At 53.2% G+C, this 16,835-nt stretch overlaps 1 protein-coding gene across 8 annotated transcripts in view; it reads right to left on the bottom strand.

The window, feature by feature from the left end:
• The window catches only part of NTM (neurotrimin), a 959,656-nt gene that overhangs the window by 207,350 nt on the left and 735,471 nt on the right, over positions 1–16,835 (bottom strand). For all 8 annotated transcript variants that reach the window (XM_005884368.2, XM_005884365.2, XM_014531860.1 and 5 more), the window contains one exon: positions 215–447. In XM_005884368.2, the coding sequence (XP_005884430.1) occupies positions 215–447 (233 nt within the window). The remainder of the gene's footprint in view (positions 1–214; positions 448–16,835) is intronic.

Here is a 16,835-nt window from a genome sequence, read left to right on the forward strand (position 1 = left end):
ATTATTGGAACAAATGCCAAAAAAAAAAAATCCTAGTCCTATTCAATGGGAAAATGATTTGAAAACTCACCATCTAATGGCAAGATGACAATTAAGAAGGTGTCCTGCTTGATGGGACAGACAGACAGAACCCATTTCTGTTGAGGATCACAGACAAAGTGTTTGACAGGCTCTCCAGCTGCCCGCTCAGACCGCCCAGCCAGACCCCGCCTACCTTGCACGATGAGGTGGACCCGGGAGGTCTTGGGGTGGTTGTCCGTCTGCACAGAGCAGGTGTACGGGCCCTCGTCATACACGTCCACGTTCTGGATCTCGATGCTGTACTGGGTTTGGGTGTTGCTCAGGAGAACCACGCGGGGGTCCAGGCACCACTTGTCGTTCCCGGCGTAGAGGATGGTGCTGCGGTTCAGCCAGGCCACCCGGGTGACCCGGTTGTCAATGGTGCACCTGGAGGGAAGACCAGATGGACACATCAGAAAAAAAGGGAGCCATCAGGGTGGGGTCCCTGGCAAGGGTGGGGTGAGTTTTTGTGTCTGTCCCCGATCCCTGCCCCTGTCTACAAGCATGCATGGCCTGGGTGTGACGGGTCACGGATGGCACTTTCTGGGATTGGCGGCAGAGGTCTCATGGGATTATAGCAGCGGTTCTCAACCTGTGGGTCGAGACCCCTTTGGGGGTCAAACGACTCTTTCACAGGGGTCGCCTAAGACCATCAGAAAACACATATATAATTACATATTGTTTTTGTGATTAATCACTATGCTTTATGTTCAATTTGTCACAATGAAATTGGGGGTCACCACAACATGAGGAACTGTATTAAAGGGTCGCGGCATTAGGGAGGTTGAGAACCACTGGATTGGAGCCTTAGAACATTAGATACGTCAGACTTGTGGGTCCTGAGCAGGTCAGTGCTTCTGTTACCACTGAGCACAGGGCCAGTGCAATGGTCCACACTATTCACAGTTAGAGCCCGAGGCATCTTCCCCAGCAGATGGCTGGGCCCTTCCAGCACGGCCAGCCCTCCTCCTGCTCCAGGACTTCCATGATGCATTATCCCTCATATTCCTTCCCAGGTGATCCAGGCGCACAAAGTCATTCAATACTTAGGACAACCCTATGAGGACGGTTCTACAGGCAAAGACATTGAAGAACAAAGAAGCTAAATGCTGCCCCAAATCACACAGATAATATGCAACAGATCAGAGACCCAGATGGTAACTCCTAAACATTCTTCTCATCTGAGATTAGTGAGTTCTGACAGGAGGCTTCTGAAGTCAAAGCTAACTAGGGACCACCCCCACTGCAACTCGTCTTCATTATATTCGGGGGCAGAAATGTTCAATTATTGTTACATGAAAGGCTTTTTCCAACATCTCAACACTGGCTGCACATGTAAAAACAGATGTTCTTTCTTTTTTATTTTTGCATCTGGAGTCCCCAAAATGTGGCAGCTCCCTTCCCTTTCCCTACACTTTCAAATTTCCCAGCTACTCTCGCCAACTCCTCGTCAATCTCTCTGTCTCTCTCTGTCTGCATCCGTTTCCTTCTCTCGCTATACCCACTGTGTCCTATGGCCTTAGGCTAAATTCACAACCGTGTCCTCATCCCGACTCTAATGCTGGAAATAGCAACGTAGCCCAGTGGCTATAATGGTGCCTGGATTTTATATATGCTTTTGTGGTGCCCAAGTACTCTTACATCCACACTGACTCATCTGATTCCTGCAATAAATCTGTGACATAGGTGACCTTACCCACTCTCTCCTTTAAAGATCAGACTCCGGGGTTTGGAATGGCCTGGTGTCTTGCCCCAGGTTAAATAGCCAGGAGGTGACGTCAGCTCTGGTACTCAGGTTGTCTAGTTCCTGGTCCTGTGTGCTCTTCGGGATGCAAAGGTGAGTGCCAGCGGGGGGCACGATCGCTTCCAGCGAATCCTCAAAAGGGTCCGTGACCATAAACAGCCTGAGAACCGCTGTCGAGTGCACCAGCCTCCTAGGCGGTCCCTCTCGAGAGGCGATACCTGCGCTGTGCATCCTTTCCGCTTGTACTTGTGCAAATGTCACCCGGTCCTGCAGGGCCACTCAGGCACAGGTGCGAAGCCTTGCTGAGAGCTCCCGCAGGCAAAACCGCTCAACTAGAGCGCCTTGCTCACTGTCCAGTGGGCTCTGTGCTGCTGACTGTTTCCCAGGCAGCACAGGGTAGCAATGAGAGAGATCTAACTAGGAAACGACCCGGAGGTCTTTCTGACAATGGGCACAGGGCACCTGCATCAGAATCCTAGGAGGAGTTTGTTACAGATTCTCTTTCCTACTGACTGAGAGACTTTGGGAACTCCCAAAATGTGAATTTCTAACAATAGCCCAGTTTGGTCATATCCACACCAACATTTGAAAAACACTGGGGGAGAGCGGTGCATTGCCACGACCAGCTACGTGATTTGTGGGGTTTGGTGCAAAAGGAAAACTCAGAGCCCTTTGGTCGAGGATTATGAACGACTTCAAGGAGGTGACGTCAGAGCATTGAACTGAGGGCGGGGCCTTGCTTCCAACAGGAAGCTGCAGAACCAACATTCAGAACCAGGGTTTTTGTTGTGGCTGTTCTTTGTCCGGTTTCTTTTTCTTCTTTTTTCTCCTCAAATTCAGTGTTCTTGAATGTCCTTATCAGACTCCATCGCATTTAAATTCAATGTTCATCTGACTCACCAGGAAGCCCTGATGCATACAGACTGCTGGCTCCAACCTGGCCTGGCGACTGCACTTGAACACCCATTCATTTAGACACCTGGTCCCCGGTGAGCTGAGAGCAGCCGAGCGCGCGGGCCCCAGGAAATGAGTCTTGTTGGAAGCCGTCTTCCATTACTTCACAGGGGGAACTTTCTAATGACCAATATGCTCCGGCAGGCAGAGCGCTAGTTCTTTGCCCTCCAGCAGCCGAGGATCTGACCAGATACAGGTGAACGGCCCTGGTGCAGGAAACGCTGACCGCCAGCCTCGAAACCGCCTGAATCCCTGTTTTGATGCCCACAGTGGGGCACCTTGCTGCCTCTTGCCGATGCAGGAGGTCTGTCCTGGCTTCCCTGTGAGCGTCTAATCCCTGGGACTGACTGGCACTGAGCAGTCTCACCACACGGCCCCGCGCTCACAGGGCCAAAGATGCTCATCTGCAGGTGCACTTGCGCTCCAAACGCAGCCCATTTCCAGCGCGGCGGTGCGGCCCCTGTGATATACTGCGCTGAGGCGTTGGCGTAGCTCCAGCTGCGGTTTGGGCACATCCAAGGTCATGTTTAGATGTCCAAACCGTCACAGCAGGAGATCGGTCTTGTTGAGGCTCCTGGCATTAACGCCGGCTTCTGCAGAGATGGATCGCAGAGGGAACCTGGCCGCCAGCTCCTGTCACCTCCTCATCCTGCCCCCATCTTCCTGTCTCATTTATCGAGTCTCCACAACAATGTGGAGGAGACAGTTCTCTCAAGTTTTTTTTTAAAAAAAGCAAACTGAGCAAAATGCTCGTCCAGCCAGAGCCAGTGCTGTGGTTGGTGGGAGTCAGGAGAAGATGGGGGGCGGGAAGGCGGAGGCTCAGTCAACAGGTTCCCTTTCATGCAGACACTTGCCCTCAACACAGACTCCCAAAACACACCCTGGTGTGTCACTTCCCCCATGAAGGTGATTGGCTGGGAGTAGGAAGGTGTCAGACTCAACTCTCCCCGGCTAACCCAGGGAGGCGGCCTTGTCCTCAGGGAACTAGTCACGGGCTGGCTGGAGGCAGCTGGGAGGAGAACTGGAGATATAGGAAGGTTTGAAATGACCTCCCCAAGCCTTGGAAGTCTCTCACCCTCCCCCCACAATCTGGTTATAAGCTGGGCTCCCACAGGCTCATGCTCTCCGCCCACCCTGCCACATGCAGGAAACAGAAGGACAGCCATTGCACACGTAGGGCGTTTGGATTCAGACCTGGAACTCCCAACTCCCCAAAGGCCAACCATCTCTCAACCCCGAAAGCCTCCAGCCTCCAGCCTCAGTGCTGCCCTCAGTGACTCAGACCCCGGCCTTCCAGGCACTGGCTGCGGGCCTTGGGGGTTGGTGGGAGTGGCCTTCTCCTCTCACCAAGCCTGCTGTTCTCCCCTCCTGAGAGGGCCCCACTGACAGCCCATGGCCTGCCCGAGGCCACATCCTGGCAGAATTCAGACAGACAGATAGGCAGAGCCTGGGAGGGACTCTTGCTACCATTTCACTGCTGAGCCTCAGTGCCCTGCTCTGTCTGTGTGTCTGTCTGAACTCTGTTCCTTTTCTGGGAGAAGTTTCTTCTTAGAGAGAACAGGCCTGCTAGATTTGAACAGATTCTCGAGATGTCAGCCTGCATGCATCATCAATGCATTTTCTTTGATGGTGAAAGCCTCATGTGCAGGTGACCAGTGGACCAGCCACAGGTGCCCGTGCTGGACCTTGCACCTGAGTGCAGCTCCTAGTGGAAAATGCACACCTGCAATTGTCTGCGGCTGCGCTGACGGTGCCAACACGCTATGATGCAGCTGTCTGTGGACATACTCTCTTGTGGATGAATGTGGCTTCATTACACTTGCTGCGTTTCTACACAGAGGGATAGCAAAAGATGTTTCAGCAAGCCCAGGATGAGTGCTACAGAGATGAAGCCATACAAGCGTGGACTCAGGGCCTCCAGCTACTTTGGGGTTTGGGAGGCGATGAGAGTGAGAAGGAGAGAGAGAGAGAGAGAGAGAGAGAGAGAGAGAGCGCTTGAAATTGCTAGAAAAACAGACCCAACGTATATGAATGTTTGGACTCTTCTAAAGCCTAAGAGTGTGCTGAAATAAAGAGAAGGATTATTAAAGAAAGAGGAAAAAATCCAGGCTTGGTCTTTCTTAATCCCACCTGCCTGGAGATCTGAGGACTATAATGGATTCAGGCAGTGGGTAATCCAGCCAGTCCTTCCATCAAATGGCCCTTTAACTGCTTTTGAAAAGCAACACATCTCCAGCCAGGCTGGGGGCTACGGTGAAATAAGCGTGTCCACCCTTCACAGCACCTGGTCACAATCTCCTCTTATCGCACAGAAACGCTCCAGTGGCCCCTAAGTTCGCTCGCTCTGAGCATTCGGCTTGTGCCCAGCCCGCCCCTCGAGCGTCACAGAGAAACATTACAGACTGGATGGCTCAGAAGTACCAGCACCCGGCTGCTTGGGGTTGGCAGGTGCATCTTCCAGATGTGCTTCTGGGGGAAACCAACCAATGGACAGCCAGGTGGCTTCACCACCGACCTGCAGACCATTCAGATGTCACCGCACCTTAGCTCTTTATTGCAGAAGCACCTCTCCTACTGGGGATGCTAATTTTGATCCTACCGGAATCCGCCCTCATCTCAGTATTCACAACATTGCTTTGGGTCATGTAGAGAGAAAAACAATAAACTTGCACACAGCTCACACAGGCCTTGCAGCTTTCAACCACTACTATTTCACTGTAAGTAAAAAAAAAATACGGCTGTGCGGTACAAAATCTTTCTTAGTTAAGAAAACAGTGACAGGCTGATCATGCCTGGGTAGAAGCAGAAGGGACTCATAATAGAGGTGAAAGGACTCGGCAAATTTGTAGCTGTGCGCATGCTCACTGGGATCCAGAGCTGGCAGAGGGGAGCTTGGAGGAGGCCAGGGGAGAGGAGAGAGCAGGCTCTGACATCCGACTCCTGGAATCCATGTCCCAGCTCTCTCCTTGTGCCTCGACAAGTCCTCTCGCCTCACTGAGTTTCATTTAACTCACCTGTGATGGAAATAATGCTTCCCCCTGCATGGCGTTCATGAGAAGATTAAATGGAACCATGCATGTAAATGCACTGCTTTGTATGTTACAGAAACCCAGCAAATACTATGATCATGCAATCTATCATGCATGCCACTTTCTTATCTTGGTGTTCAGGCACATTACATCACTGAGTAGATGCTAAGTCCTGAATAGGCCATGCCTTATTGTCCTTATGTGCCCCTATGCAACATTGGATTGAACATGAAGTAAGCACTCAATAAATATCTGAGAACTGATTAATTCTTGATTAAAACCTCCCACCTTCCACAAATTGCTGATAAGTAAAAGACCATGGGCCTGTGTCTGGTGAAGGGCCCGGCTGTGAGAATACCTACCTACTCTGCGTGTCCCACCAACCTGAAATCACAAACACGTGCACACACCTCCCTCTGCCCTCTGTGGGGGTCAGACCAGTGGAGGCCTCACCTTCACATCTCCGTGTGTTGGGGAACAAGAAGGCGTGGCTGAGTACCTCTGAGAAGGGCTCTCGCTAAGCCCACCTATCCATCCGCCTTCCTGTCTGAGCCACGGCGGCACAGTGGGAGACAAACTCTGCTGAGTTAGGTGGCCTGTGACTTTGCTAAAATGAATGGCGCAGTATTCTGATTTGTCCCGGTGGCAAAAACCCGATACTAATTCACAGGCTGCGGGAGGCTTGGGACTGCTCCATAGGTCACATCACGCCCCTCGGTCACGGCTCCCATAAGCCACTTCTTTATTGAGGGACCACCGTGCTTCGCCATGTGGAGGGAGGACTCAAAATAGAATGATCTGGGCAAAGAGACCCTTGACTGTGTCACAGGACCATGGACATAATCCTGTGGTGACCAACACCAGGCTGCCTGGAGGCTCTTGTCTCCCTTTTTCCCCCTAACATATTTGAAACTATCCAAACACAGAGGGTTTCTTTTTCTTTTTTTCTTTTTTTAAAGACTAGTTTATTTTTTAAAAATATATTTTATTGATTTTTTACAGAGAGGAAGGGAGAGGGATAGAGAGTTAGAAACATCGATGAGAGAGAAACACCAATCAGCTGCCTCCTGCACACTCCCCACTGGGGATGTGCCCGCAACCAAGGTACATGCCCTTAACTGGAATTGAACCTGGGACCCTTGATTCCACAGGCGACACTCTATCCATTGAGCCAAACCGGTTAGGGCCACAGAGGATTTCTTAAATCCTTTGTGGAGACCAACATTTCCAAGCGGGGTGAGCCCAGAGCACTGAGGGAGAGTTCAGTAGAGATCCATCTTGGACATCATCTGCCAATGACCTTGGGCTCCAGTGAATGACCTCCACAGATCCCCATCTCACCTCCCACCGCATACCTGCAGGCCTGTACCTGTTACACTGAACGGCTTCTCACCAGGACCAGTGTACGCTGCTCAGTGTTTGGATTCGCTGGCTCGCTTTACTTGCAATGCCTTCCTTACTGTTTGTTACCCTAATACCTATTTCCCTGCCAAGGCCAATGTTAAATATCATTTTCTATCTCAACTACCTTTGCTCCACAAACATTTTTAATCCTCCACAAATGGTCCCCAGGCACACACCATCCTGGTGTGTACAGAGAGCAGCGGTCCATGCTATGTTTCCTGGGACAGGGGGAGCTCAGGCAGGACAGGGAGGAGATGATGTGATGTGCTTCTCCATTCCAGGGACTCCTGGTCACTTTTGGGGGAATCTGGGTCTTGTGAGAGTTATGGTGGCCGTTTAGGTTGAAAGGAGCTTGCTAAATAGAAGAGGGCAGGGCAGAGGGAAGGACAGGAGCAAGCACGACGCAGCTGTGAAAATCCTGGCGTGATTGCGGAAGGATGGAAATTCAATCTGTGAAGAGTATGAGGCTTTGGGAGAAGAGATGAAGCCAGTGAGTGAGCACACCGCTATCTCTGTGTCTCCTCGGCCCACTGCAGAATGGCTGGTACCATAAGCAGGCTCCCCAGTCCTCCAGCTTCTGGCTGGTGCAGCAGACAGCCTGGGAAGCAGTGGGGGAGGCAGGGTGGAGGGAGCAGGGGATGGGCAGCCACAGGCTATCTACGTGGCCCCATCAAAGATCACCGCTTCTGGCCCGGGCCCTCTCCACACAGCCCTGTCTCTCTGGTGGGATCTGTGACCCCCTCCTTTTATCCGTTCAGGCCTAGAGGTGAATAATGCCCCCTGTTCTAGCCCAGGTCCTGCCGTTTTCCTGCACTGTGGCAACACCTTTGTAAACATCCACTTTATTAAACTCTCCTCAAATTTCCCAATGGAGGGTGCCATCTTTTTCCTTCGGGAACCCTGATGATTTCAGTGGTGCGCCAAGACACGTAGATTTTTTTAACTTCATCCCGAAGACAAGAGAGAACAGAGAACCAAAATGAAGAACTTTGCAATGGTTGACATCAGAAAAGTACGGGTGGTTATAAAAGGCACAAAAGCTTGTGTGTTTCTTCCTGGGGGAGCGGGTCCTCCCGGCGGGATGGGGCTAGGAAGAAGAAATGGGATCCAGCAATGAATCTGTCTGCAATCCCCTTTCCTTCTTTGCTTCGTCTCCCATCCCACACTCCCTGCTGGACCCTGTGCAGCCTGCACCTGAGACAGGGCCAGTGTCTTGGAGAATCGGACCCAGCACAGGTGGGGCGGGCACTACTAACTGTTGTCTGATCCGGACACATTTTACAATTACACTCGGAAAACCAGGGCCCTCTCAGGTAACCCGGGACAGAGGCCACCTTAGGCACACTGTGACATCCATGCTGCAAGGGATCTCAAAGCTCCTCCCAAGCCAGGGCCTCCAATGGTGAAAAAAAAATATGCCAGGCTGGCAGACCTGTGACAGGAGTGAGCCTCCTGTGAAATCAGCATGCGTGTCACTCCTGGCCCATCTCTGGGGCTGGTCTCAACTCCAATATCTTGTTGAAAAGCACCTCCCCCAGGCCTGGGCCCTTCCTGTCATTTCTAAAGGACCGCCTCTGTTTAGGACTTGCACACCACCCATTGGAAAGAACCTCACCGTTTAGGAGATCAAAACTGCAACCAAGGTCAAGAGCAGCTGACGTGTTACTTCCAGGGAGTGTGAAGCCGGCACCCGGGCGGGTTGATCGCTCAGCAGGTGGGGCCTTACTCCCTGGTTCTTACCTGGAAAACTGTGAACCCTATTGGGAGAGGGAGGGTCACATGGATGTTCCAGGGTAAGACTACAGCGGCTCATTCCCTTTCCTGGGAAGAGACCATCCACTACATCAAGCCCTGCAGTGCCTGAAGGAGCCTGAACTCCATCCAAAGGGACAAGGAGGCTCTCGGGTCCCAGAGCCTCCCAGCTTCTCACTGAATGACCTTAACCAAGTAGTAGCACCTCTTGGTGGTGGCCCTGTGTCTGAAATGATTGCCCAGGGCCCACAAGGGAGTTAGGGGAAGTTAGGGACAGTGGCCAGCAGGTGGGTTCACTCCCAGGAGAGGGGCTGCCCAGTTACAAAGTGCCACTTCCACCACCCAAGAGGTTGAAACAGCAACAGAACAGAAGCAACAGGGACACGGGCTGGCGCAGCTGTCAGACCCCCGCCTTTTGCACATCCTGCTTTGCTGGCCTTCGGGGAGAAGGGGTCCCCAGGGCCTGGGAACACAGCACTCCCTAAAACAAGGTAATGCAAGAATAATTATGAGCAGAGGAGATAATTGGAGCTCTCCTGATAATTCATTTACATGGTGGGATACCTCGGGGGGTAGGATGTATCCCCAGAAAGAGGAACGCTCCCAGTGGGAGGACCCGCCTCCCTGGGGGCCTGCTGCAGCTCCCAGGCCTTCCCCCATCCTTGCCTGTTTCCTATCAGATGTCCCCATCTGTGCCCTTTAACCTCTGGCTGTCTGAAGAGCAAGCACCCTCCCAGGGGAGTGCAGATGTCTCAAATCAATTTGCTGTGAAAGGCGGCTACTGACCAGCCCTTGCAGTTTCCTCACCTTCTCTCTCCATCATCAAAAGGAGCAGCCGCTGGGCAGGGCCAGGACACAGGGAGCCGGGTAGCTGGCCACCGAGCCAATTGCCTCTGTCTCCTGGACTGAGGACTCTGAAAAGCCCTGATAGGACTTTGCTAGGCCCAAAGGAGACATGGAGAAGAGGGTCTCCCAGGTGTGTTCACCGAAGTGAGGGACCCACCTATCTTGCTGAGAAAGCCCTGGAGGACAGGGTCCGGGCTCATGCAGACCAGGCTGCAGACGGGGGTGCACGGGTGGGGAACAGAAGCGGGAGCTGGAGAAACCACTCCGAAGGGGGCCAGAGGCTAGGCCCAGGGCCCAGGTCTTTGGTCCCTAGTAATGTCCCCACCTGTGCCGGACACTGCAGTTGTCAGTGGCGGTCCAGTCCCCTGGGTCCCTTGATTATCTCTGTGCCACTGCCCAGGTCCCCTGCCCTAGGCTAAGGGAGTCCCATCCACTCACAGAGAGCTGGGTGTGTCCCTTGGGGCCTGGGCAGCAGGGGCTGACCACGGGGGGCCTGGAAACCGCTCTCCCTACCGTACCTGCTGGGTCTCCCCCTCCCCTTCCTGGCTATTGGCCTGGAATTAAGCCTCCACTTGGCTTCTGTCCCTCCCTGCCCTGCTTCCCTCACTTCTCCTGAGGTCTCTCTAGGGAGAACTTCCTTAACAAGTCACTTTCTCACAAATTCCAATCCCAGGGCCTGCCTCTGGGCTCTGAACTAAGGCAGCCCACTATCGTTCCCACACATGTTTTGTGATCAGAAGGGGAAACCTTTAAGGAGAGGAGCCTGAGAAGCTTGGGAGGCTGCAAAGAGCAGGTGCCAGAAAGATGCCCAGGGCTCTGCCGCCAGGCTTTGAGCAGAGGGCAGAGTGGGTGGTCTGGGCTCAGAGAGAGGAGATGAGACGGGGCTGAGGAGAGCCTGAAGCCAAGAAGAGCAGAGAGAGCTGGGGACATCAGGGAGACAGACACCCAGGGGAATACAACCCAGCGAGGTGTAAGTCCTCCAAGAGACATCGGGGCACATTTCCACAATGTGTGGTGAGGGGAGAGCATAAGGATTGGAAATCCCATTGAGGGAGTGAGCCCTGAACTCAGGACGAATGAAAAACACCGGCATAAACAGAGAAAAGGTCAGAGGGTGTGCTCCACAGAAGGAAAATGCAGTCCAAACGTGTCTATGGACAAGGGGAGACGTTAAGTGTCTGTTGTGACAGATGTAGGGACTCTGTGGGGATGCAGAGGGGCCAGCATAACAAGGAAGACTAGGGTCAGCTTGCCAAGGCCCCCAAAAGCCACGCTGAGGGGTTTGTGTTAAGTGTCTGTTGTGACAGATGTAGGGACTATGGGGATGCAGAGGGGCCAACATAACAAGGAAGACTAGGGCCGGCTTGCCAAGGCCCCCAAAAGCCACGCTGAGGGGTTTGCTCTCACCGGCATTAGTGGACGGCTGCTGAAGGGGGCTGGGTGGCTGAATGGCATGAGGACCTCCCCTTTGAGAGCCATGTAAGAAAGTGACAACAATGGGGTGGGAGCCAGTCACTGCCAGGAACCATGTCAATGCTGACGGTCCCCTGTCCACATGGGTTTCCCTTCCAGATATGGTGGTTCTTATTCAGACCATCAAATATCTAAACAGATGTTCTCATATGGAGACAAGATCAACCTAAACCATGCTGTGGCAGAGGGACCGCTGTGGCTCCCAGGCCTCCTACACATCCCCGAGGCCCATGTAATAACCTTCCCACTGACAAGGATGCTCCACCAGGCCTACCCTTCACCTTCTCCTTATTTTGCACTTCATTTCTAGTTGTTATCTCAAAAGATATGAGTAGACCGAGGGGTGCAAGAACAGGTTGACTGAATTATTCATTTGAGCACCTACTGTGTGCCATGTATGTATTAGCGCTTCAGCAATGTAATGCACTACAGAGATAGACAAGACAGACACAGACAGACGTACAGCTCTTGCAGAGGAGAGGCCAGGAAAGGCAGATTGTAATGAAGTGTAGGGTCTCAGGAGGGGACACGGGGTGCTGGGGACCCTAGTCTCAGGAGGCGGGAGGGTCTTGTAGAAGTGATGTTTGTGCTGAGAACTTTAAAACCAGGTCTACATTTGGTGCTTGGGAGAGCCTTAGAGACCATCTACTGACCTACAGATAAGGAGCTAGAGACGTGAAGATGATGCCACTACAGTGGGGCCTTGACTTACGAGTGTCCTGACTAACGAGTTTTTTGAGATACCAGCTGTCTCTCGGCCGATTTTTTGCATTGAGCCTTGACTTACTAGTTTAATTCATTCCGAGACCGAGCTCATTAAGGAGCTCGTTAACTCAAATTACTCTATCAACTCAATGCAAAAAATCGGCCAAGAGACAGCTGGTATCTCAAAAAACTCGTTAGTCAGGACACTCGTAAGTCAAGGCCCCACTGTACTTCATTTAGAAGCCTATGGCCTATGGCTATGTCGCTAATTACTTCGAGGAAGGCCCAGGATGAGAGTCTGCATTTCTGGATTCCTTCACCTGAGAAAAGTAAGTGTTTTCTTCTAGGAGAAAGTCTGTAATGAACACCCCAAAGCCTTGACAACGCGCTGGGTGTTCCTCGGATTTTAACAGGATCTCCACCATCCGGAAGCGGCTCTGCATCTGTATATTTCATCTAACCTAGCCTCAGCCTGCGTGCTCATATGTAAGGGAAGCGGTAACCATGCCCAGCGGTTTGGGCTGGATTTCCATGGAGTCCAGCTGGCTGGGTGCTTGTTGCACCATCGAATCTGCTGCGACAAGCCTGGGTGCCTAGGCGTCCTCTGGCGCCGTTGTCATCTGTGTCACACGTGGGGGAAAATCTCTTCTCTCTCCTTTCTCGTGGTTTTCAGGAGGGTCAGAGTCAGTATTTAAGGGAAGAGTATGAAGGACTCTAGAAGAATAGGCAGGTGCTGGAGTTTACAAATCCTCGATATTATTTTCAAGTAGCTATATACATGCCGCCCTCGCCATCTCGGCATTAAACATTTATTTATTGTGCGACTCCGCCTGTGGAGAGCAGTGCTCACTCTTCAGAACAAAACACATTCCTTATTCAGTGTAGTTTAGGAGCTGATGATACCAAGAAGATAGCAGCTACTTAAATGAAAGAAAGCAGGGGACCTGCACAGGCAATTTCATAGCAAACACGGTACAGATACGGAGAGGAAGCGGCTCTGGCTTAACCCTAAAAACACAATACTTGGCCCGGTACCTAAAGCAGGAAGCCCATGGGGGGCTCTGTAGGTCTTTTCTCTGACCCCCATGGCGGGGCCAGCAGACAGAGCAATGGTGGCCCCGCTGAGGAGGTGGGTGCAGGCGGAGATGGAGGGGGAGGCGGAGGGTCTGCAGATGCAAACGTCAGCCGGGGGAATCGGTCCTCTCAGCGCGCCTCCCGAAGTAATTTCCTCCAACCAGTGATGGGCAAGTAATTGTCTGAGTCCTTCACAGAAACTCTCAGCGCCTTTGGTGAAATTCTCAATTAACTGGTCTCCCTAGGACGCGATGCTAGTTGGGCCGACGCAGATAGTTCTTTCTCTGCATGAATCGCTCCCTGATCTCGTTCATTCAACAACAAGCTCAAAGTGTTCCCTAATCTCATCCCAATGGACCACCTTCTAAACGCCAGGCACTGGGGGTGGGTGGGAGGATCCAATCTCCCCTCAGCTGGCAGGTTGGCTGCAGCACCAGCCTCTCCCACTGGCCTCTGGCCTCTGTAGTCAACCCTACAGTCCTGCGGTTGCCAAGCTTTCGGACCTCACAGACCACCAGTGAGATGTATTTGTTCAAAAGCCTTCAGTGGCTCTCACGGGCCTCGGGATGAAGCTCAAACCTTTCAGGATAACCCACAGGATGCCGCCAGCCTCATTCAGCCCCGTCGCCCCGCAAGGGAGCCGATCACAGCCCTGTCTGCAATGTTCTCAGATGGCATATGCCCCCCCGCCACCAGCCCAGTTCCCACACTGCCCCTGGGTCTGGGGAACCTCTCCTCACTTCTCCCCCACATGCACCTCCCTTCACAAGGTTGCCTCTGCCCCAGCACATTGGCCCTGACTTCCGAAGCACCTCACACACTTGTCACAAGGCCTCCAGGACACAGGGCGGTGGCGAAGGCAGGGTATTTCCTTTGATTTTGACCCCCTAGGTTTGTTGTGCTCACCATGGTAACAGATACGGAGAGGAAGCGGCTCTGGCTTAACCCTAAAAACACAATACTTGGCCCGGTACCTAAAGCAGGAAGCCCATGGGGGGCTCTGTAGGTCTTTTCTCTGACCCCCATGGCGGGGCCAGCAGACAGAGCAATGGTGGCCCCGCTGAGGAGGTGCTTTCAGGATAACCCACAGGACGCCACCAGCCTCATTCAGCCCTGTCACCCCACAAGGGAGCCGATCACAGCCCTGTCTGCAGTGTTCTCAGATGGCATGTGCTCCCCCCACCCCGCCACCAGCCCAGTTCCCACACCGCCCTTGGGTCTGGGGCACCTCTCCCCACTTCTCCTTCACCTGCACCTCCCTTCACAAGGTTGCTCTGCCCCAGCACATTGGCCCTGACTTCCGCCACTCCGCAGCACCTCACACACTTGTCACAAGGCTTCCAGGACACAGGGCGGTGGCGAAGGCAGGGTATTTCCTTTGATTTTGACCCCCTAGGTTTGTTGTGCTCACCATGGTACCCCGTCCCTTGTCACTGTCAGCAAGTAAACATCTCCATTGCCTGCCGTGAAGGCACAGGCAACAGGCATCCCTCCCGCCCCAGGTGTCTCTGAGACAATGGGGAGCCTCAGGCACAACCCGAGCACGGGAATCGCCCCGCTGTTCTCCAGGGGGGCTCATGCCCGGATGCAGGAGCCTGACATGCCGCCCGTGTAGCACGGCTGAGCCTCGCTACCCGAGGTCACGGAGCCAAAGGCCATGCTCCACGAAGGTTGCAAAGCGAAAAGGGAGCGAGCAGGCAGCATCCATTTCGTGGGACCGTTTCTGTTAGTTACCCAGAGCAGTCAGAGCTCACACTCTTCTGGTGCGTGACGGCACGTACAGTCCTTAGCTGATGATTGCATCTCGGGGAAACATCCAAACAGAGCTGGGGGAGAGACAGATTTCTAACCCCAGACCCGGGCCTGTGAAATGTCTGATCCTGGGCGAGTGATTTCGCCTCCGTGACCCTGTTTTTAGGACCTCGGACCACCAGTGAGATGTATTTGTTCAAAAGCCTTCAGTGGCTCTCACGGGCCTCGGGATGAAGCTCAAACCTTTCAGGATAACCCACAGGATGCCGCCAGCCTCATTCAGCCCCGTCGCCCCGCAAGGGAGCCGATCACAGCCCTGTCTGCAATGTTCTCAGATGGCATATGCCCCCCCGCCACCAGCCCAGTTCCCACACTGCCCCTGGGTCTGGGGAACCTCTCCTCACTTCTCCCCCACATGCACCTCCCTTCACAAGGTTGCCTCTGCCCCAGCACATTGGCCCTGACTTCCGAAGCACCTCACACACTTGTCACAAGGCCTCCAGGACACAGGGCGGTGGCGAAGGCAGGGTATTTCCTTTGTTTTTAGTTTTTGACCCCCTAGGTTTGTTGTGCTCACCATGGTACCCAGTCCCTTGTCACTGTCAGCAAGTAAACATCTCCATTGCCTGCCGTGAAGGCACAGGCAGCAGGCATCCCTCCCGCCCCAGGTGTCTCTGAGACAATGGGGAGCCTCAGGCACAACCCGAGCACGGGAATCGCCCCGCTGTTCTCCAGGGGGGCTCATGCCCGGATGCAGGAGCCTGACATGCCGCCCGTGTAGCACGGCTGAGCCTCGCTACCCGAGGTCACGGAGCCAAAGGCCATGCTCCACGAAGGTTGCAAAGCGAAAAGGGAGCGAGCAGACAGCATACATTTCGTGGGACCGTTTCTGTTAGTTACCCAGAGCAGTCAGAGCTCACACTCTTCTGGTGCGTGACGGCACGTACAGTCCTTAGCTGATGATTGCATCTCGGGGAAACATCCAAACAGAGCTGGGGGAGAGACAGATTTCTAACCCCAGACCCGGGCCTGTGAAATGTCTGATCCTGGGCGAGTGATTTCGCCTCCGTGACCCTGTTTCCTCATCTGCACAAGACAGAGCGACGTCCCCGCGGGCCCTGGCGCTGCAGGGGTGCCCGGGTCTGCTGCCAGCACCCCCACATTTGCCCTGTTCCTGCTGCGCCATGCTGTCATGCAACCTTGACTGTTCCACTGTTTGCCAAGGTTAGCAGGTTAGAATGCAAAGTGGGGTGGAATTATGAAGGCAAGGATGCCTGTTACTAAAATGCAATACGTGCAAACACATGAGGAACTGTATTTAAAGGGCCAGAATGTTGAGAACCACTGCTCTAGCTGATGATTGCATCTCGGGGAAGCATCCAAACAAATCTGGGGCAGAGACAGATTTCTAACCCCAGACCCGGGCCTGTGAAATGTCTGATCCTGGGCGAGTGATTTCGCCTCCGTGACCCTGTTTCCTCATCTGCACAAGACAGAGCGATGTCCCCGCGGGCCCTGGCGCTGCAGGGGTGCCCGGGTCTGCTGCCAGCACCCCCACATTTGCCCTGTTCCTGCTGCGCCATGCTGTCCTGCAACCTTGACTGTTCCACTGTTTGCCAAGGTTAGCAGGTTAGAATGCAAAGTGGGGTGGAATTATGAAGGCAAGGATGCCCATTACTAAAATGCAATACATGCAAACAGGCCTCCACATATTATGCAAATTCTTAAGAGGAAGAGCTATGAGTGCCAAAGATCATGTTCTATTTCACCTCAGCAGGACACAAAGGATCAAATGATTTTAATTAGAGTTTAAATGCAGGGGAGTGAAATTAGAACCATCATTGCTCCTTTCATTGTCATTATCAGGAGAATCACACCAGAACCCAACAAAAAAGTCAGAGGGGTAGAAAGGTAGCATCTTCCCCTTCCTCCCGCTTGCCAGACACATCCCTCTCCTTCATCTTGTGCTTCCTGTGGCCGAGGCGGTGTTTCCCAGCAGCCTCCTGACAAAGTCAGCCTGGTCTCCTGTGTGAGGCTTCGTC

The sequence above is a fragment of the Myotis brandtii genome, unplaced genomic scaffold (genome assembly GCF_000412655.1).
Source record: "Myotis brandtii unplaced genomic scaffold, ASM41265v1 scaffold826, whole genome shotgun sequence".
Taxonomy (NCBI): domain Eukaryota; kingdom Metazoa; phylum Chordata; class Mammalia; order Chiroptera; family Vespertilionidae; genus Myotis; species Myotis brandtii.